The 21,840-nt window shown below is 36.1% G+C and overlaps 1 protein-coding gene across 5 annotated transcripts in view; it reads right to left on the bottom strand.

Moving 5' to 3' along the window:
* The window catches only part of ADAMTS6 (ADAM metallopeptidase with thrombospondin type 1 motif 6), a 149,729-nt gene that overhangs the window by 25,393 nt on the left and 102,496 nt on the right, over window positions 1–21,840 (bottom strand). For 4 of the 5 annotated variants that reach the window (XM_042028250.1, XM_042028252.1, XM_042028253.1 and 1 more), the window contains exons 14-20: window positions 20,743–20,806; window positions 13,037–13,139; window positions 11,495–11,628; window positions 9,645–9,768; window positions 9,007–9,087; window positions 4,239–4,402; window positions 2,388–2,526 (exon numbers count right to left, since the gene is read on the bottom strand). In XM_042028250.1, the coding sequence (XP_041884184.1) occupies window positions 2,388–2,526; window positions 4,239–4,402; window positions 9,007–9,087; window positions 9,645–9,768; window positions 11,495–11,628; window positions 13,037–13,139; window positions 20,743–20,806 (809 nt within the window). Of the gene's footprint in view, window positions 1–1,691; window positions 1,781–2,387; window positions 2,527–4,238; window positions 4,403–9,006; window positions 9,088–9,644; window positions 9,769–11,494; window positions 11,629–13,036; window positions 13,140–20,742; window positions 20,807–21,840 lie in introns of all 5 variants that reach the window. The other variant, XM_042028255.1, reaches the window with a different exon arrangement.

The raw sequence follows: 21,840 nt of genomic DNA, 5'->3' as shown, positions 1-21,840 counted from the left end.
AGTCTTACATACACCTAGATAAAAAGACATAACGTTCAAACACAGACAAGTTCAGAGATGGACAGATTTGCCTACAGCTTTTATATAAACCCTACACTTGGCTATAAAAGTATATCTGGCTCTATGTTACCTGGAGCTTTCCTAGATCAAGACAAATCGTGATCAAACTTAATTAGCCCATACGCTACAGTAAGAGGCTGGAAAATGTTGGTGCCTTTAATTTGTTCACAGTCTTTTCCTAATACACAATATATTTCTTTAATCTCATAAATAAAAAATAAATTCCATGCCAATATTCTTCACGCATACTTATCCTTTTTTACCTTCAGTGAGAAATTCTTTAGCTGTTTAATACTGTGTTGTATTTTGAGGTCTATCAAAATGTGTCTTTTAAAGACCGAGTTCAAGCATGGACTTAATAATGAATACTATAGAAATAAATAAAGCTATACAGTGGTTTCATTTCTAAGCTTCCTCAATATTTCATATTTATATTAGCTAAATTTTCCAGTTAAAGCTTCTGTCTCTTCAACCTTTGTCTCCCTTTTCTCTTTTCCTGACTCTGCTCCTCCTTAGAATTGTGTCTTCTTTTGGCATATGGAGAAAGGTGTTTCATAAACTGAGGGGAATAGCAGGTTCTCTCACAGAGAAACCAGATATATTTTTTAACATTAATTACAGCTACAATGAAATATTTATTTATGAGTATGGTGCTCAGTGAAAATAAGCGACCACAGTATATCCTTTAATTAAACTGAAAGAGAGGAGAGAAAAGTGCCTGATTTGGCCACCATAAGCTACCAAAGAAAATCTCTCCTCCACCTCCTCTGATTTTAAATTAATAAATACATGCTGCTTTTAGGGATTCACAAATCTTCCCTTGAAATCTAATAATTACATCAAAATTTTTTAATCTAGACTAGTACTTACTCCTTCAGAGCCAATTATTTTTTCCACTGTATTTTGTCAAATGTGTGAAATGACAATGACCTTCATGGCAGAAGATCCATGGTTAAAATCTTGTCTCTACCTAAATCAATGGGAGCTTTCCCATGACTTCAGAAAGATCATTAGCTCATTACCATCCCAAAAACCAGGAACTGACAATACCTTTAAGGTTCTGATCATTGGAACTTTCTTTCACTAGGAACCAGGCACTTTTCTTCTTCGTACTTCTCCTTTAAAATGTTTTTTTCCCTGCCACACTTACCATTACTAAAATTGGAGTTCAAAAACGCAATCTGTCAACCAGCAATCCAACAAATGAACATAAAAATATTGGGAAAAGTTGGCATCATCCTCTATTTTGTTTCAAGACTTTCTCTAGTGGCACAGAAAAGAATCTGTGTTGTCCTTTGTGCATTATGTAGGGTTGGCTGTATTTAAACTGTAGACAACTAGAAACAGCCACAGCAGCTTCCAGCAGAAAGGTGAGTCATGATGGTTCTAAACATGAATACTTCCCACAGACAGAAAAAACAAGAAAGTGACAAGTATTTGGTCCAAAGGTCCTTTAAAAAATATGGCGTCTTCTTCTTGATACGGGCTTTCCACAGTGCCGTAGAAACTGAAATTCTGAGATGCATTTAAAGCACTCTCCCATATCTTCTGGAACAGAGGTATGTTGGGGAGATGATTCATTCAGTCTCCAGAGAGAAGAAAGATACTGTTCACACAGCACTTCTACTCACCAGTCCTTGCAGCAGCAATGGTGTTGGCTTTGAAGGAAGCCAACTGTCCTGCTCTCCCAGCCAGAGGTAAAGAATTGCATTGGTGGCCACTAGAGGGAGGATTAGGAATACAGTAAGTTGTGGGCAAAAGCCACCCATGATGAACCGCATGGGACAACCTACAAATCCCCCACTGCTGCCCGAGGGCAACAATTCTCAGATATTGCTATGGGCTGGCAAGTAAAATCCAATTGTTAGCATCTTCTACAGAGGAGCTGCCAAAATGCATCCTAAACTTTGGTGGCTGGAGGGTAGGAGGGCTGACTAGGATTGTGTGAAGCACACCTACAAACACACAGAGACACATCTCTTTATTTACTGCCTATTTTGCCTTCTCACTTTTAATCTCCTTACTTAAAACTTCTGATGTCCTTTATCAGCAAAGCTCCTGTGAAAAACAAACATACCAGCTTCAAGGGAGTCTCAGAATTATCAGCAGAGAGAGACACTGTGCCAAGATACACTGTATTAACAAAAAGATCTGAACATATTAAAGGTACTTAAAACCAACAAAATCCGCTGTGATTAAAATAAATGTTTGTTAAGGTTCGAGGCATACCTGAAAGAAATGTTTTCAATTAGTCACCTAGATAATTATATAGTGAAGTGCATCTTGCAATTCAGTTTACCCTGTAGCTTGACTGGGTGGTGTCTTACCTCCTGCACAAGTGGCAGAACATTCTGACCAAGGCAGATGATTCCATGCAAAGCCAACCTCATTGTCTCCACTGCCAGTGCGAGAGATTGGAACATTGAATTTATATTTTATCCCCAAATTCTGTTCCTGCAGCAGAATCTGTAGTTGAAAACAACTGGTTATACCATTAAAACAGGCAAGCAGAGGGCAAACACAGTGACATTTATTCTAGGCACGTGCTGAGTTCTGCTGAATGGGAAAAAAGTAATAAAGGAAGTCACAGTCATTCTATTTAGATATCCCCCAAAAGAATCTGTAATAACATTTAAATTATATACAAAAGAGAAATATTTTTATCTAAGCTGAGCTTTATCTTTTTTTTCTCCCTTAACATAATTTTATTATTTCTGTCAGTTCCTTACTCCTGACCAAATTGTTTGAAAAAGCTAGTTTTCACAAAATTAATATCTTCATGGAAACTAACTTGAGACCTGAATAATTATGGGAGGACAAAGCTGGAAAAAGACATTACTGTAGAAACATGCAGCAGTTCTAACTGAAATCTTGTGAGGAGTACAAGCCACAATTGAACCTATCTCTTCCCTTGTTAGCCCTTCTAGTGACTACAGTACATTACATTACTTCCAGTAATGATAGTAACACCAACAGACTGTTGCTGAGGCCATTGTTTTCCCCTAATGCCATAGCCAACAACATAAGCTTGGTGGAATCACACCTGTGATTCCTTTAAAGGAATAACAAAACTCTTGCTGCAGCCACATCACTGCAGGTGACACAGACACAAGTGCAATAATCACCATGAGTTTTTGTCTATCCTCACTGTTGAACTGTACTTCTACAGATTATGTGTCCAACACTAGCCTTTGACTCTCTATCAAACTTTTTTTTTCATTGCTAATGCACGTTAGATGCAGCAATCTGACTCACCTTGGAGCTACTTTTCATCCATTTTTACTTTCTCTTACATTTTGCAGAAGCATATCTGCCGACCTCCACAGGGCAAAAAGAGCAGAGAACTTTCAGAAAGGAAGTCAGTGACACAGACTGAATGAAAGAAGCCACTATAATGGTGTAACTCATTCTGTGTGGACTGTCTAGCTTATGCACAGCTACAGAAGGAAAAAAGATTATTCAGGTGTTTGGAAATGCTGCCTAAAATGTGGATATCCATGCAACAATTATTCTATACAAAAAAATATCCTATCTGGCTCAAGCAATCCCTGAACTGCAAATCTGGCAGCTGACAGAATACACTGGGAAAGTATCACCTTGTTCTTACACTCCTCCTCAACACAGTAGTGAAACAGCAGGCTCACTATTGCCTGTTGTCAGAGATGATATTAGGATCCTGGATCATACCTTCTGTTACATTCTCATACTTTATAAAATGTTTTAAGAGCAATGTATGTCACAGGAGTATACTTTAACACGCGTCATACCATTATACTCATTCTGTGGTAAGAGTATATATGGTCACACTCAGGCTTAAAGCTACTGACACGTGCAGAACTGTTGGGAACTGTCAAGTGTTGGCAGTATGCAAAAATACGATATATGGGCCATTTACAATTTTGGCTACCACTACTGTGAACCACATTTAAAGAGATGTGGTTCATTTTCAGTGAGATTTCCTGGTGCTCTTCTGACTTTATCCCTATTTCATGACAATGTTTGCCAGCCAGTTTTGAAAGGTAGGAAATCTGTGTTAAAACACTCACACAAAGTCCCAGCTACGCAAGCTGTATCCTGTTTGTAAACTCAACCTATTTTGATTTCATTAATGGCATTGTCTTTTCTCAGAACACAAATACACATTTCAATTTTCAAAAATATATTTATTATAACTTTACCATGACTATGAGGTTTTCTGAAGTAGGGCCTAGTGCTTCCAGAGACTCTGGTTCATCTGTTGGCCTCTTGTAATGGAAAGCTGTTCCAGCAACATCAAACTTTCTTGGCCAGTCAATAGTCCAGGCACCATTAATATAGTAGTCATCCTCTTCAGATTTTAAAGCTTAAAAAAAAATACAAGCCACCTAAAAATTGGAAGCAGCATTTATAATGGAGAAGCCATTGTAAATTAATCTACTAATCTGTTAGAAGTATGTGAGATTCAGCTCTATATCACTGTTTTTTCAAACAATATAAAGCCTTTTCTTTAGCCCTGGTCAAAATATCCTTCATGTAAATCAACAATTTTGCCTCTGCAATAATCTTCAATGTGCAGATTATTTTGCACATTTCAACATGCAGATGCTGTATGAAATGAACCAGAACGCCTCATGTAACTTGAAATATATCTTCAGCTTTAAAACTGACTCCATGTGCAATGTATGCTGAACTACATGAGATACATGCATGCCTGAAATGTATAATCGGTTATCAACCTCATGTTTAGATTAAGAAGCTGGGGGCATGGAATAAGTATCACAGACAATGTGCAGAGGAAAAAAAGAGAAGGAACATTGAGTCTGACATATGGCACCAGTTGGCTGTTGTTTTATTGCATATGTCTACGACTTTTTCTTTCTCCTCATTAAAGCACAAATACAAGATATTTCTACTACAACTGAAAAATTAGCTACTTAATCTGGTAAGATATTTTATCCTTCTTAATTTACAGTGTTGAACCATGAAAGCATTGTAGATAAAACAGAAATTTCATAGCTAACCGACCATTAGGATGGGCAAGCACATATTATTCAGGGATTTGTATTTGATATTTTATTAATAATATTAAGTTTCTAAATATGAAACTGACATTGTATCTTAAGGTGAATATTCAGTTAATTAACTATTGACTTCTTGATTTAAGGTGAAGATTACCAAGTTTTACATAGTTTATTTATTTTAAATAAAACATGTTTTTAAAGTAAACATTATGGTTGGAACCCCATAGTGAAAGCACATGTCATTTTTGGTTGAGACAAATAAGTGACTTTACTGGATAGGGAAAAACTTCACATCATAATGTAAAGGAGTAAGACAACTTCAGTTATCTGACACTTTATTCTCAACTACATGTGTGTGTTAGTTTACCTTAAACAGAGAAAATGCCTTGGTGATGCTTAAACCATCTAAAACAGATCAGAGAGCATTAATGTGAGTGGGAGATAGTGCGAGAGGTGGTACTGTTCTACTGGTGACAATGATATTCAGCAGAAATTAGTAAACATTTCCATCAGCACCATAAGGTCTGAAAATTAACATACCTATGCTATATGTGCTTAAACTAATATACATCCAAAAGCAAAGCAGGTAATTTTTTACTTGACTGCCAAAGAAAAATGCATTTTCATTCTGTAAATATATTTACCTAATGTGAGTTGTTATGCACAGGTGAAGGCCACAGCTGTGAACAGTAGTCCAATAATTACATAATAACAATTATGCAGTGGTATAATGCTAGTAGCATATGAGACAGAAAGAACAAGTTCATGTTCCTAATCAAATCGTTTATGAGAACCTGAAATGCAGGAAGCCCACAGAAAACTAGCATAAGAGGAATATAAAGCCATGTGTCACCTTGGATCAAGCCATTTAAGGGAAGATAACAGCATTACTAAACACGCAGTTTTTTCTGCAGCTCTGAACACAAAAAATTTTGTTGCTGCTGGGTTATCTGTTGGAGAAATCAGTTAAAATATTGTACTATTTGTGCAGCTGCAGAAATGGGCTTTACACCTATTTTGTCACGTAGAGAGCTAACTGAATTATCTAACTGCACCCCAAATTTGAGGTCATGGCTTTCAAAGAACTGCATTCTAGTTTAAGGAACTACCGGATGTTTGCTGTGAGTTAGTTTGAAAGCCTTAGTTTGAATAAAGGAGCCAGTGTGACAACAACAGAGGAAGAGGGGTTTATTTTTTTGTATTTTAGAATTATTGAATAGTTTGGATGGAAAAGGACTTTTAAAGGTCATCTAGTCAATAAGCAGGGACATCTCCAACTAGAACAGTCTGACTACTACAAAACTGAGAAGGTTTAGTATACTTTCAAATGGAGAAATTTATTTCTTAAACTGTAATCATGTATTTGGCAGTACTGCACATAAGACAACATATAGTAATATGCATAAATGGTTATTTTCAGTAGAACCAGTTCTATAATCTTATTCATGGTGTGGCCACACAAAGAGCTGTCCTGGAACAACAAGAGGAACTCCATAAAGACAGAGAAGGAGCTGTGAAGTGGACACTGCCACTGAAGAAATATTCATAAAACAATACCCTTGGGTTTTGTACTTAAACATAATAAACTCATTTTGCTTGTCTAGTTCCTTTAACGGAGCAGACAAATCAAAGCCTTCCTTTCCCCAGAAACTGGTTATCCTAAAACAGAGATCTGGTTCACACTCAATGAACAAAATACACCATTACAAAATGAAATAGCCCCTGCAACTTCAAAAGATTATCTTTCACTAGGATATAATGGCACTTTTGAAAGCTGGAAACACAAAAACCTAGTAAAGGAGAGGAAGCACCCATTTTGGTCATTTGGTCATTTGGAGTCAGGGCTCTGTGGCATGAAACAAGGTAGTGAGGGCAGAGCCTGAAAGTCCAATAATCCCTTGAATTTGTGACAAGCACATAAAAAGGTGTTTATGTACAACTTTACGTTTTTAGATCTGTGGCCAGATTAAATACCAATGACATTGTATGTATTATCTATTTAAACCAAAAAACTTGTATTTTTCATTTATTTTATTCAGACGGTGCCAATCAAAATGCTTTTCCAGCATCCTCTGCTCTACTCTTAGAAAAGAATGACAATCAACTGCAGCAGCATCTTTGTTCTGGTTTTCAGCTGTCCATTGAAGAGTTCTTGGCAGATAATGACCATGACAAGATACATAGCATGACTCCCTCCTGCCACCTCTCTTTGAAACGTCAGTGCAGGATACAGAAGCAAACTTAAATGTGGCATATTTTGACATGGGAGAGGGGTCCTGGGGAGCATGATGCTGAAAGAACAGTAAGCACTCAATTGCTGGTAGTGTTATTAATCCTGCAGAATGGAGGGAGATTGACTGTCTGCTGAATTACAGAAGGGTGGGGGCAAGCAGAAAGAAAGGTAGGCATTCAGCAGTAAAAGGTGCCATTATTTGAGGAGGTATCTTTTCAGCTTTATACCGGCTAGCGCTTGTAGTTCAATGCCTTAGAAAGCCTTGAGCAGCCCAGAGAGGTAGCACGGGCAATCTGGCACTTTAGTAGCTCTAGAATCGGTACCTGAATCAGCTGCAAAGCAAATACCACCAGCAGAAGCAAAGAGGGAGAAATACAGCTCCCTGCTCACTCAATTTCCTCCAGTTAGAAGCTTTCAAAACAAACAGACGACAAGACGTTCACAGAAAAGATAGCAGAGCCAGGAGAGGGCGGGGCCTCCCTGGATCGTCTCTTGTATCCGGAGAAGGGGAAAGGGGAGGACTGGGGGCGGACCCGGGGTGACCGGACAGTGAGACACTGCTGAAGAGTCTGAGTTACATTTGGTTTTGCCCACGCTTAGAACAAAGGAGCTCAGAGCACATGGCAGAGGCAAGTGTCTTTGGGAGGGGGAAGGGAAGCTCAGAACAGGCAGCAACAATTATTGTCAATATAATCTACTTAGGAATTCATGTTCTGATGAGGATAATTGCCTTTCTAACTCACACTCACACACATCACAATCCTTTCCAACATGTTAGTGTTATTTACCACCTACATGCACTAAAGACTGAAAGAAGTCGCCTCAGCAGTTGCTTTTCAGCTTAAAGAGGTAATTGCTTTTGCTAGTGTTAATTTCTTAGATTGCTGTACAACTAATTAGCTCTCTAATCCATTTCTGACTAAAACTGGTGTTCTTGAACCACTGTCAACTGACTGCTATCCAAACCAAGGTACATAAACTTTCAGCAATGCATGTTCTCTGGAGTTTGACTAAGTCAGATCTGTAAATATCAGTATTAAAAAAACAGCACATTTAACAATCTCCAGAGAAATGAGTAAAAATCTGAGAGTCTGAATTTAATCCTAGGCTTTACAGCAGGCTTCCTGAAAGATTTCAATTAATCACATACTTTTTCTGCACCTAATTTTCTTACCCAGAAACCAGGAATGGTGTCTAGAACCTACAATGCAGCAACATTGTGTAATTGATACATTAAATTCCCCTGAAGTAAAGAGACAGGATTGTTAGCATTTAAGTAACTTAGGCTGCTGATGAAATAAAATCTTGGTTTTAAACAGTTTAATCCCCCAAGACACTTTCCAGATGGAAGACACTACTTCACAGTGGGACAGGAGATTATTTGAATTTTATTTCCTTGTTACCAAGTATTTTATTTCCTCATATTGAGAATTATTTCCTCATCCACTTCAGTTCAAGTCTAACACTTTAGCTATAGTCAAGTTGGCATGATTTTGCACTGAATGGACAAGGAGGAAACGCGTAGCTCCATTTAAGAGAACACACCCTAACTCACTACTAACTGTCTTATCCCAATTTAGCTGTATTAACAGCTAACTATTCCCTCTGCTGCTTCTATTGTGTATAAGGTTTGGCCAAACCAGGAAATGTGCTTTCAAATCACAACATACACTCTGACTTAACAACAATCTGCTATATAAAGAATCCCCTTACCAATGTAGTTTTTTGACATCGCCACTTCTCTTACTTCAATGTGCACAGAACCTCTTGGAATTTGAACCACTTCCATATACCCTGTAAGACAAAGATACATTTTATTTGCTGTTGTTTTCTTTCATCATTTTTAAGTAATGAAAATAACCATTAATGAATTAATTTTAGTAATAAATTAGAATAATTTTAGGATAAAATTAGTATGAGATATGGGATTCAAATGTACTTGAACATTTTCTTTCATGTGATACAAAGGAAAATTCTTTAAACTTCACATAATTTTTAACTGATGGCAAGAACTTATGTATTCAGGAATTCCTTTTTAAGTGCTAATAAAATATTTTCAACACTGTATTTTAAGGAATTAACATTTAAAAGGGCCTTAGGATCATAGATAATTCAAGTGGTAGAGGATTTCAGTCAGCCATTTAGCTCAACTTCCTGTTACAAGTAGGGGCAGCTAATAGATCAGACCAAGTTACTCAGAGCTTTATCCTGCTGGGTCATGAAAAACTCCAGAGACGGAAACTGTACAACAGCAATGTCATGCTGGGAAGTTAGTGCTGAAGACAGCACTAATATTTGCTAAAGAGTCATCTACACGCATTGTGCAACAGAATGGACATACATGTACATACCTCCTCTGGGCAATGAATCATTGAAGAAACCTTCAATGGCTTCACATGTACTCCCATCTCCTCCACAAACACGGCATCTATCTTCCTTAGCATCAGACCCCAAAATATTATCACAACCTACATGCTGAGAGCAGATAAAAACAAACATTTTAACAGCATGATGGTCATGCACCACTATTTCTGAAGTTTCTTTCAAGTGTTCAAGTTTGAGATATTCAGTTCTTTTTATCTACTCTATTTTTGTTAACCAAGACTTTAAGTGGGTTCTCACTTGACAATGAAAGAAGATAAAAAAGGAGAATAATTCATGTTTTGGGTTGTTATCAAATCTTCATTAATAAAAGCCTTGCATTTCTACTGTGACTTCCAGTAAGGGATTTCACAGTGTTTTGCAAATAATATAATTGTTATACTTAGCAATAAATGATTGCTGATGCAGTTATTTGATATTAAAACAGCTGCATGCCATCTATATTGCTTCTTCAAGGTAAACATTTGCTGACAGCATAAGTAGTATTCGTAAGGCATTACAGCTTCATAGACCATATTTCCAAATGCTGCACGGGAAACTTGAAATTTTAATAAGTCTGAACATAAAGTGTAAATGACTTCACAGCAATAATAAATGCTGAATGAAACATAGTGAAAGGCTGAACAGCATGCTGTAATAGATGAAAATAAAGTAAAATAAATTAAAATAAAGGCAGAACCATTGGGGAAAAGAAAAAAAATTAGGATGAAACAAGTAGGTTGTAAACAGAATAAAGACTGCAGCTTGCCAGTATTTTTCCAGGAGTCATACAAAGAAGAAGGTAGCTACATAACTGTCTAGCTGTCTTTGTTTCCTGTCTAGCACTATTATTTGCCACCTTGTAAACAGCTAATACACACTTCATAAGAAAAGTTAAAATACTTTAAATAGCTGACAAAACATTATTATTTCAACTATTTACATTTCAAACTACTAATTCACCAAGATGACAGACACCCAACTTTCTTCACAGGTCGTTCTCAACTTGAGATTTTTTCCATCAGTTTACTAAAACATGGCAAAATCTTTTGATCTCACTATGTCATTCAATAAACATACATCTTCAGCCCTCCATTTAGCAAAGAACTTCAGCATTAAGCTTTAGTTATGTTAGTGGTTTTGTTGAAATCAAATAATTTTTAGAGTCACCAGTACTTTTCAAATGTCTAGACTAAGTACATAATTAAATGCTTTGCTAAACTGAGGAAGCATTGGAATGTTAATAACCAAAAAATACGGTATAGTACCCCAATTCTATTGAAATTCTTGTACTGCAGTTCTATAGGAATTTTACAAGATAATCAGATTTTTAGTAAATGGCAAATACTTACATCATCATACATTTTTTCCTAGAACCACAGAGCAATAGTGATGACTTTCTGTTCCAACTACATTAACAGCATGATTTTTTGCAATAGGATGAGCTAGTTAAACAAATTAATATGTTCACATTTAGTGTTTTTCAACCAGAGTGAAGTTCTAACTGAAATCATGGAACAGGCCTTGGAAGAGAGAAAGGAACCTGTTCATCTCCTGTTGCCATTTCCATCAGCTCTTCAATAGAAACCATAAAGCAAGTATTTTATCTGCCAGATAAAATGGCAGATTCTACTAATGTCTTTGAGAAGTTACTGAAATTCAAATTATTCGTCTATTTTATGCAATACCTTTCTTAACTTTTTGTCTCAATCTTACACTTTTATTAACAATTTGACCTGTCAACACTTCCTTTTATGTAATATACAAGTACCATAACTAAATATAGCTGACAGCAGACACAACAAAGTAATCCATAAGTACTTTATAAAACATTTGTAACCTTGCATTCTCCATTGATACAGATATCCAGTGAATCAGCATTGCACTGAGTCCCATCTATCACTGCAGGAGCACGTTCAGTGTAAAAATTATACCCTTCAGCCAAGCAGTTTAATGCACATGGTTTAACCCCACCTGGACAACAAAAACAAATGAAAGGAAAAAAAATTAACAGAAACCTTGAAAAGTTAAGGTTTAGTTAAAAATATTATACATAAACAGATCTGAAATAGACAATCTCATACCTGACAAATATAAGGTATACTGTTTATTTAACTTCCCCTTACTGATTTATTTGACTCTTCTTTTTTGCAAAAAATATTATTTCACATAGCAATATATGTCAAGGCTGGCTGGCTCCATAATGATGCCATTATGCCAGCACAGTCCTAATGATTATTGAAAAATTTAAAACAACAAGGATACCACTTCACTATTTGAAAAGGAGGAATAGCAAGAGAATGTAGTGCTAGAAGTATATCAAAACTGTGATCAGAATATCTGAATTGAGAGTTCAGTCCTGTTGAATTACACTCAGATCACATGATCGTGATGACCTTCCCTAGGCTCTTAATCTAAAAAACTGTTTGTAAAACCATTTAGGCTGTTAAGTTAAAAATCATTGGTAAAACCATTCAGGTCAATAATGTATTAAAAACACAAGTTATACCCTCCAGCTTTAGAATTGGAAAATAATTCATTAAACTATATTCTTATAAATAATGCAATTATTGAAGTAGTCTTTAGAGACTCCTATAAATGCTTTTACATCTTTCTCCTTTTTGTAATATTCTGACTTTAGGAAAGGCAAACTTATTGCAAGATTACTCAACTCATCACTGTGGCAAAAGAGGCACTTGCAGATCACCTGGCGATACAAAAATGCTGCTAGCAAGGATTTTCTTGCTATTTTCTAAGTCCGTGAGAGACTTTTCTCTCTCACAGAAGAGGTAGCAGAGACTGTAAACAACCAAGCCACCTGCAACCTTGAAAAGTCTTGTTTATGGTACAGTAGAAAAATATTTTGACAATGGATGTTTTAGGATTTTAGCCAATCACCCCCAAGGGGTGGCTGATCCTTTGTCCAATTAGACTATGAAGAAAAAAGTCTATAAAAGAGTTTGTAAAATAATTACATAAATCAATCTTGCTGCACAAAATTCCTGCCTGCTGGATCTTCTCTCCTCCTCCTCCCCATGGCTGCGGGACACGGTGATATACCCTAGGGCCCAGGCCTGCGGTAATAATCACCTATGGAATCTCTAATTCTATTACAGCTGCAGGTGGAGAAGGCCTCCATATTTTTAAAGTGGAGTCTCTACAATGATGCTGACTCCCCTTCACACCAAAACAAAATCTACTACAATAAAGAAATGTTGCTCTTCATAACATTTTCAGCAACTGACGAAAGTACAAGCTTAAAAATCTTAGCTCACGCTATTTTAATCAAAACATTGTATTTACAAACATTACTCTCTGTACAATATTTATATAATTTTGAAGTCTTTACATACGATAATATTTCTGCAATGCTAACCATTACCTCCAGTGTAGGGTTTCCAGTTATAATACTTTCCCCGGAACGGCATATTGTCAAAATCTGCACATTGCTTCTCTCTAAAATCACGGGCCCCTGAAGGACACAGCTAAAAAATGAGACAAAATAGTTAATTTGTTCCCAATATAAACATGAAAGGAAATGCTTAGATGCTTATACTGCAAATGCAATCATGCAAGAGATTAGAAGGTGGTTTCCTGTTTTGTCTTGTGGCTCTGATTCTGAAATTTGCTTTATTACTTTACAGTTGAAGTGTCTATTTGCAATCTTAGGCTGGCATGAAATAGCTGAAGTAATTTAAAGAAAAGTAAGTGTTACATAACAGTTTCCATAAAACTGGAAAACCAGAATCCTGTCAAACTATGTGTCATAATCAATCCATCAGCTACCTTCTTATAAACACGTTTAAAACAGCTGGAAAAAAAATCTGGTAGGAGCTGTAGGTTCAATTATGCTGTACTAGGCAGTTATACTGAGACACATTATTAAGACATCAAGAAAAAAACCAGTTTCTAGAGAACTATATTATTCCTGCTTACACGTAGCCTTGACAAAAGCATTGTTTTAAGGCTGAGAATGAGAATAGATAGCACGTCTGGCTCTGATTACCAGGCTCCGTGCATCAAGAAATAAAAACTTTCATTTACTTTTTCATTGCTTTGCATTAACAATTACAAAACCATGAAGTATCTTTTTTACTTGGAATGAGGGTAGATTTAACTAAAATTAATCTTGGAAAGAATTACAGGAGAAACAGAATTCTTTGCTATTTATAACATTTTTCATCAGCATATTCCAAGTATTCTTGAATAGACCCCCAGCATATTAAACATTGTTATCAATGTTTAAATACCTGTTGAAATTGCAAGCTTCATCAGAAAGTATTTAAAATGCAGATTAAAATCCTGTTTGGAGTGGAAGACAAAAGGATTTTTTGGACAGGTATCAAAGGTGCTAATAAATATTACTACTTTATGTGCAAGAGAAGAGTCCATTTTATGGCATTTTACTTGTCTTCCTATGTACCTAAGCCAGTTAGCACTTCTCAGGAATCTGAAATGCGTTCAACTGAAAAGGACTCTATAAACTCTAAAAGTGTATTGCACAATGCAACTATAAACATAACAATTATGATTCTCATTGTATATTAATCAAGATCTCATGATAGCCAGCCCACTGCCATATGATTCAGGAACTTTTAATTTTTTTTCTCTGATTCTGAAGCTGTAGCAATATGAATTATAACAGTGGACATTAGACAGTATTTATATTTTAAATTTTCTCTATTACCCTATTACCTCCTTTGAATTAAAAATACATTTTTAAATACAATGCATTAACTGGTAAGAACAGAGAGTGCAACTATTTTGATTCAATAATCCTTCAGATGATAACAATAAGAATTCAAAATAACTACACAAATTTTAACCACATAAATTTTTAAAAAATTGAATTTTAGGATGTTCTTAATAGTAACCCAAACTAAATTTGCCTCTCTGCATCACATTCTCCAAGCAGTAGAAGGCCCAGTCTTGGCACCCCTCAAAGCTAGGGTCTGAATCTCTCCAGTACTGTTCACTGCACACTTCATCAGTACCACTTGCTCAGCTCTACACAACTGGTATTTTAATTGCACTGAATTCCCCTTACCAGTTAAATAAATCACCTCCATAATTAAACCCTTTATCTAAATATTTATACAAGGACAAAATAATAAAATACAAAAATGAGTAAAGAAGGATCAAGATTTTCTTTTTATACTCCAAAAAAATTCTCACTATCTTTGAGATGTAGTCTTCCTGCCTAGTTTTCCTACTGTTTTTTAGTATCTTACCAATATGTGACAGGAGGTAAAGCTAAAGGCTATGATCTCAAGAAATACATTTGAAACTATGCTTGACAGACCTGGTTGCCCTCTATAACACAGTTGGTGTTGGGTGAGTGGTGGATGTTGCTTGCCTGGATTTCTCCAAGGCTCTCAGTCTTGCTTCCCACACCTCCTCCTGGAGAAGCTGCTGTGTTATGGCCTAGACAAGGGGTCCATATGGTGGGTGGGGACCTGGCTGACCCACAGCACCCAGGGGAGTGGTCAATCACTCCTCTTCAAACCTGTCACAAGTGGGGTCCCCAGGGATTGATACTGGGCCCACCACTGTTTACTTTCCAAAGTGATCTAGAAGATGGGATCAAGTGTATCCTGGTGAAATTCTGAGGAAGTGGATACTTGGGAATGGAGAGCCACCCTGCAGAAAGACCTGGATAAGCCGGAATAGTGGGCTAATGAGAATATTGTGAAGTTCAGCAGGAAAAGAGTAAGGTTTTGCACCCAGGAAAGCATGATCCAGGAGCACAGCACAGGCTGGGGATCTACCCAGCTTGGGAGCAGCTCTTTTGGAAAGGGTCTGGGGCACCTGGTGGACTCAGCTCCATCTGAGGGACCAGTGTGCTCCTGCAGCACACAAAGGGAGCAAGATCCTGGTGGCTCCAACAAGGGCTTCACCAGCAGAGATGAATTCCTTATCCCACCCCACACAGCGCATGTCAGGCCACACCTGGAATACTGTGTTCAGTTTTGGCCCCTGGTGTACAAAACAGATGTGGACAGGCTGGAGAGGATCCAGAGAAGAGCCACAAAGAAAATCACAGGGCTGGGAAGTCTGGCATGTGAGGAATGGCTGAGGGAACGGGGTTTGTTCAGCCTTGAGGGCCTTGAAGGTTTAGGGGAGACCTTATCCCCTTGTTCCAGTATTTAAAGGGTGGCTGCAGAGAAGATGGAGATTCTCTCTTTTACAAGGAGTCACATAGAGGAGATGTAATGTGTGCAAGTAATCCCTGGGGATATTCCAACTGGACACAGAAGAAAAGCTTTTTTCGATGAGAACAAATGGTGGTTGGAATATTGTCCTCAGAGCAGTGGTGATTTCCCAACAGCGGATACTTTTAAGATTTGGCTGGACAGGGTGCTGGGCCATCTTGTCCAGACCATGCTTTTGCAGAGAAATGTTGGACCAGATAGTCCTTGATGTCCCTTCCAACCTAAGACTCTATGAAAACCTAGGCACAGAAATGCAAAAAGATTACTACAAGGTAAGCTACAAAATGCATTTACAAAATGTCAGCTCTTTCGCACTAACTCTGTGTATCTGTTCTTTTCCCGATGCAAATGTGGAATAGCTGCTTCTCTTTATTGGGTAAGATATTTCACTTTTTTCATGCAATCACAGTACATGGATAACTCTTGTCAAGTAAAGACTGCTTGTGTCTCCAAATTCTCTTTTATGAGACTGCAAATCATAAGGTAGGAATCTAGCAAGCTTATGACAACTTAAAATCAGGTCTGAAGAAAGTCCGGAGAAGAAGAGGTTTTGAGTTTAAAAAGCGTTAACAAATTATTGAACCAACACTGACACAACACCTGCTTATCTTGGAGTTTGGGGTCAGGCAGATTTCAGCAACTGAACTCATCATTTCCTATTAACAAAGGTCTATACAAGACCTCAAAGAAGATGAGAAACACAGCCAGAAGAGCCACAGTTCAAACTCAGGTACTATTACAAAATGTGGCTTCTCACATAAATTCATTTCAGAAAAAAATTGCTTGAAAATACTAAAATTAGGAAAGTAACAAACAATATCTGTGAATGTATGCATAATGAAAGGAACCAACAAAAAACCCATGCTATGAAGAGAAAGGACTGAAGAACAAGAAACTTTTAAACAAGTATGTACACACACTTATATACATAAAACATTCCCAGAATTTGTAAGCCAACCATGTTTTTCATTATATATATAAAAAAGTAGACTTTTACAATTTTAGATGTATATCAAATTAAGATTGACATCCTTATAAATATTTTAAATCAATGAGTTACTTTAACTGAGAAATAATGTTTCTTATGGTTCTACTAGCATTTTGTATTATTTTTTTAACTAAAAACACTTTGGTTGAAAAAAGGCATATTTTTTTGTTAGAGATAATGTGGTTGGTAGTAGAAAACAATTTTCTGATGACTGTGTTCTTTATACCACCCTTATGTTTCCAGAACTTATTAGCTAATGTTATTTTCTGCTGATCTCAGTGTTTCCATTAGCAGATGCCTTTCGAATTAAGAAGTCATATATGGCTTTGGAAGTGCTTGACAAGAAATAAGTCTAGTAGGAGTGTGTGCACTGTTTCCAAAGGATTAAAATGATCAAAAAAAAGGACAACAGAACTAAGTCATCTCTGCAAAAAAAATGAAGTCAAAATGAGGCATTTTTTGGGTTATGAAGAGTAGGCACTTTAGGCAGGGCTATGTTGAAAGTTACGGATGGGCAATGAATGTTGACACTGCAAAATAAACTTCAACAGAAAAAATGTACAAACAGCACATTATTCATAAAAACAATAACATATTTGCAAGCTCTTAACACTTACATTAATCAACACACCATAAAAACTCTCAAGCACTAAGGACTTATATATATCTTGAAACTAGTTTCTGATTCTTAGTGATATAGAATCCTACACATTGATATAAAAGAAATAGACTAGAATTGTCAAAACCGTTAAGACTGTAAATTTAGACTTCTGTAAGTACCAATATGTTCATGCACTGTAAAACCATACCAAAAAACATGCTTAAAAAATGGATCAAAAACTCTAAGGATGGCATTTTCAAATTGCCTGGCTTGGGTTTGCAATCACTTGTTTCTCAGACCTAGGCAATGAAATGCAAAGTTCCCTTTCAAATAACTTGTCGAAATTACTGATTGAAATAGTAGGAAACCAGTATCTTGGAATAGAGTTCTGTAATTTTAAAATATTTTGATAAATTGTTGCAGTGGTTTGAATGGATGCAAATTACTACACTCGGGTATGAACACTCAGCTGTGAAAGCACAGCTGAAGAGTGACTTCCTAAACAGTGCTTTTAAGAAAGAGTTTTGGGCATAATGAATCAACATGTACTAAATGAACATTGTCACTACTGTAAGAAAAATTAAGACAATACTAAAATGAATGAAGAGAATCCCAACACTAAGGTGACAAACTAAGTTTGAGGCCTAGTGCTTCAAGGTGTGCTACTGGGATCCCAATGGTTATCAACATGGAGACTAGTGTAAAGAAGACTAAGAAGAGACATGATAGTAATCTGCAAACACAGGAAAGGTTCCAGTCTAGGGAATAATATCAGTTATCTTCTTATTGAGGAAAGAGTAAGTAGAGATCTTTACGGATTGAAAAGCATACATTATGTTTTACGAAAACTATACTGATTGTAAGGATATTGAAAAATACTAATGTTATTTCCTGGACTGGAGGCATTTCAAACCAGTTCAGGTGCCTAAGCATCAGTTAAGAATTGTTTCGAGAATTGTTTTTTCTTTGTGCCAGAGAATAGCCTGAATGGCCTCCTCAGAGACCTTCTGTATGTTCCTCTTCTGACCCTGTAAACTGCATCTCCGTAATAAATAAATAAAGAATAGGGGAAGCAAAAACAACCAAGAATAAAACTGTCTGAAAAGTGACAATAAGGTATTTAATATGGTAAGAATAAAACAAATCATAGCAACATTTCAGTGGTATGTCTAGGTAGCTATAGCATCATTCTCAATAATAAAAAGGCATTAAAAACTGTATATTTGTGAAGGAACAGGATTACATATTATGTAAACATTTTTATATACTAGTTACTGTGGCAGATCGGAGACAAATACAATATTTGAAATAATAATGCCTGGACAAGAGTCTTCAAAGAGCTAAAGGAGGAGGGCTGCTGTGTGCCAGTGTGTGTTTTTTAACAAATTTTAGATCTTGTGTACAAACTGAAACAGTGCTAGCATAAAAAGGTAATTATTTGAAAAGTATTAGTAGAATAGTCTAGATTACAGTTTGCCTCATATCAATCCCAAATAGGCAGAAAAGTTGGCCAATACTTGACTTATACAAAAGGAAGATAATAATACAAATCAGAATTTTTTGGTAAAAGTTTTAACAACTAAAACTTATTACAATTCCTGGTTAAAGTAAAAGAATAATGAAATATGCTTAGATTTTGATAAGTTACTTAACTTAATAGTAGACAACATCCTGGAAGATGTTGTAATAGTTCAATAAAGTATATGTGAAGTTTACTAAATATTGTCTGACAGATTTCAATAAGCAGTCATCAGGTAGTTGCTGAATTTGAAAGTGGATATTCTATCAATTGAAAGAATTAGAAAGACACCTGATGTGACTCAATATTTTCCTTTGTGAACTACAACTACAAAAATATTTCTTGTTCATGAAATCTTCCAATTACAAAAAGACCACCTGAGTGAAAGTAAAGAGAAAGGTAAATTAATTGGAGTATGATCTGATAAACAGATCCATTCAAATTAAAATTGTACCAAGACAGACAAATGCAAAGATACACATCTACAGAAAAACAGTAACACAGTCAAGGTTCCAGAATGGTGGGCTGGGATTTGGAAGGTTGGACAACTGGAAAAGTTTTACAGGTCCTACTGGACCAGCATCTAAACTTCACTGTGTTTTTTTACTACACTGTGGCCACTTCTTGGCTGTGTGAACAGGGCAGCTGTGATCAACAGCAAGAAAGTAATTTTTAATTTGGAAATTTTTAATACAGTCTAATAAAGAGAATAACCTCCACAAAGAAGTTTGCAGGGACAATAATTATGATAATTAATAATGATCATAAATGCAATTTTTTTCAATGAATCAGTGTATAAACTATTATATTTTCCTGAATATATCAAAAGATAAAAAGGTGAAACAATATCTTTAGGTACAGATTCTCTCAGTGTTACAAACTTCCTTTATTTAGGATGAAAATTAATATGAATTTAAAACTAAAATAGGACAGCCTTTCTATATTGGCAGTGCTACTGACCTGTAATTTGACTTAGAAACTTTTTAGTGAAATTCTTTATTGATGTGTATTTTTTTCTGGTTTGAATTTTAAGTTACTTGAACTTGTAATTTAGGTTCATAATTTGACCTTATACATTTATACTGTGTCCCACCCCTTTAGCTGTAGGTCACTGTTCAATGGGCTCAGCTCTAAAATGGAACTGCGGGATCATTCTGTAAATACAGTAATTAACAAATACCCAGTGGCAAAACAGCAGGTTTCAAATACATTTGCACAGACCGTGTAAGGTTGTGTAACACATTAGCAGTGGATGTTACAAAGGTATAAAAAGTGTCAGAGGGCTTAAACGTGGATTCATGGAGGATACTTTAACTTGTGGCAGTTAATGTGGTACAGATACAACATGAGTTCCAGCAAACTTAAGACACACAGCTTTTGGAAACTCACAAGGTAAACCAATAGAAAAGTCATCCCTCACCTGTCACAAGTGTATAATTTATTCTCTGAAAACCTGTTATAGGACACTGCTGGGAGATAAGACAGTGGGCTAGACAGATTTTTGCTCTGATGTGGAATGATCCTTGTTCACCTTTAACATGGAAGCTCAAGCTGAACTCACTCCAGGCCTTAATGCAAAGGCACTAGCTAGGCACCACATTGAGACAGGATCCTAACACACAGGGTGCCTACAATACAGATGTGCCTTACAGGACTGTTTGCCAATTAAACAGAATCCATACGCTTTCTGAACTGGGGAAAAAAGGCATCCATTGCTGCTAAAACATAAACCAGTCAAGTTGATCACAGTGGAACAAAGATTACTTACATCAGTATTGCAGGAGCGATAACGCTTCCTTTCTCCAAGACAATATTTGCCTCCACCTGAAGGCCTGGAGAAACATGTTTACATGTTAGTACATGCATTAGAACAAACACAACTGCATGAGATATACTAATGCATTATTAGTATTAATACAAGTCCAAGAGATATGTATTGTATAAATAAAAAATAAAAATACATTCAAGTTTTAAGATGAGATTTTAATAAGAATTGTACCTTTGACTTGCATTGGAGCAGACACAAAACATTACTGGGTACTTGAAAAATCATCACTCATATAATATAATTGTAGTTTGCATAAGTTCCAAGCAGTACAGTTTAATTGCATTTTGAACATCATAAAAAAACTATTGGTTTTAATTATTTGCTTGCTTTATAAAATTAAAATGGGAAATGAGTAAACAACCTATGTGATACGCTTTCTCTTAATCATATAATCTTACTTGAAAACCAGCAAAGACTGGTTTTATACTCAGAACCAGAAAAGACTGTATATTCTAGTTCAAGAATTTGACTCTGATTTGAATTAATCAGTATCAAATCAGAGGAAATTCCAGAGTAAGCAGATTTCTATTAGTGTAGATAATTGGCTGCTAAATTCCCAAACTGTTCAAGAACCCTATCTTCCACAGAGGTCAAATAATGAATTAACTTAGACTTATATGGAAGATTAATCACACATAAGCTCTTTGGCTTGCAACTTGAAACAGAAAGGAAAAATACTTTGTGAGGCTTTTATAATAAAAAATTAGATTTACAATTAACAAATGACTGAAAATTAAATCAATGCTATTTTTCACACTACAGTATTTAACCAGGAAACATTACCCTTAATCAACAGGGTTGGTTTTTTTTCCTGATGCAGACATATCCTCTCCCAAATACATTTGCTTATTGAACATTTCAAATTTAATCATTTTCATCACACCAAGCCAAATACATGGTGACAGAAGTTGGAAAAAAAAAATCTTAGGACATTATTCATGCTCCAAACAAACATTTCACTAGGACTTTCAAATACTTATTTGAAAAAAATAATCAATTTATTATTCTCTCACTAACATAGTCTGACAGGTTATTGAT

The sequence above is a fragment of the Corvus kubaryi genome, unplaced genomic scaffold, assembly GCF_017639235.1.
Source record: "Corvus kubaryi isolate FWS band 111438036 unplaced genomic scaffold, C.kubaryi_AGA036_p1.0 37308, whole genome shotgun sequence".
Lineage (NCBI taxonomy): Eukaryota > Metazoa > Chordata > Aves > Passeriformes > Corvidae > Corvus > Corvus kubaryi.
The sequence above is the reverse complement of the archived record's forward strand: the minus strand, read 5'-3'. Positions and strand labels throughout refer to the sequence as shown.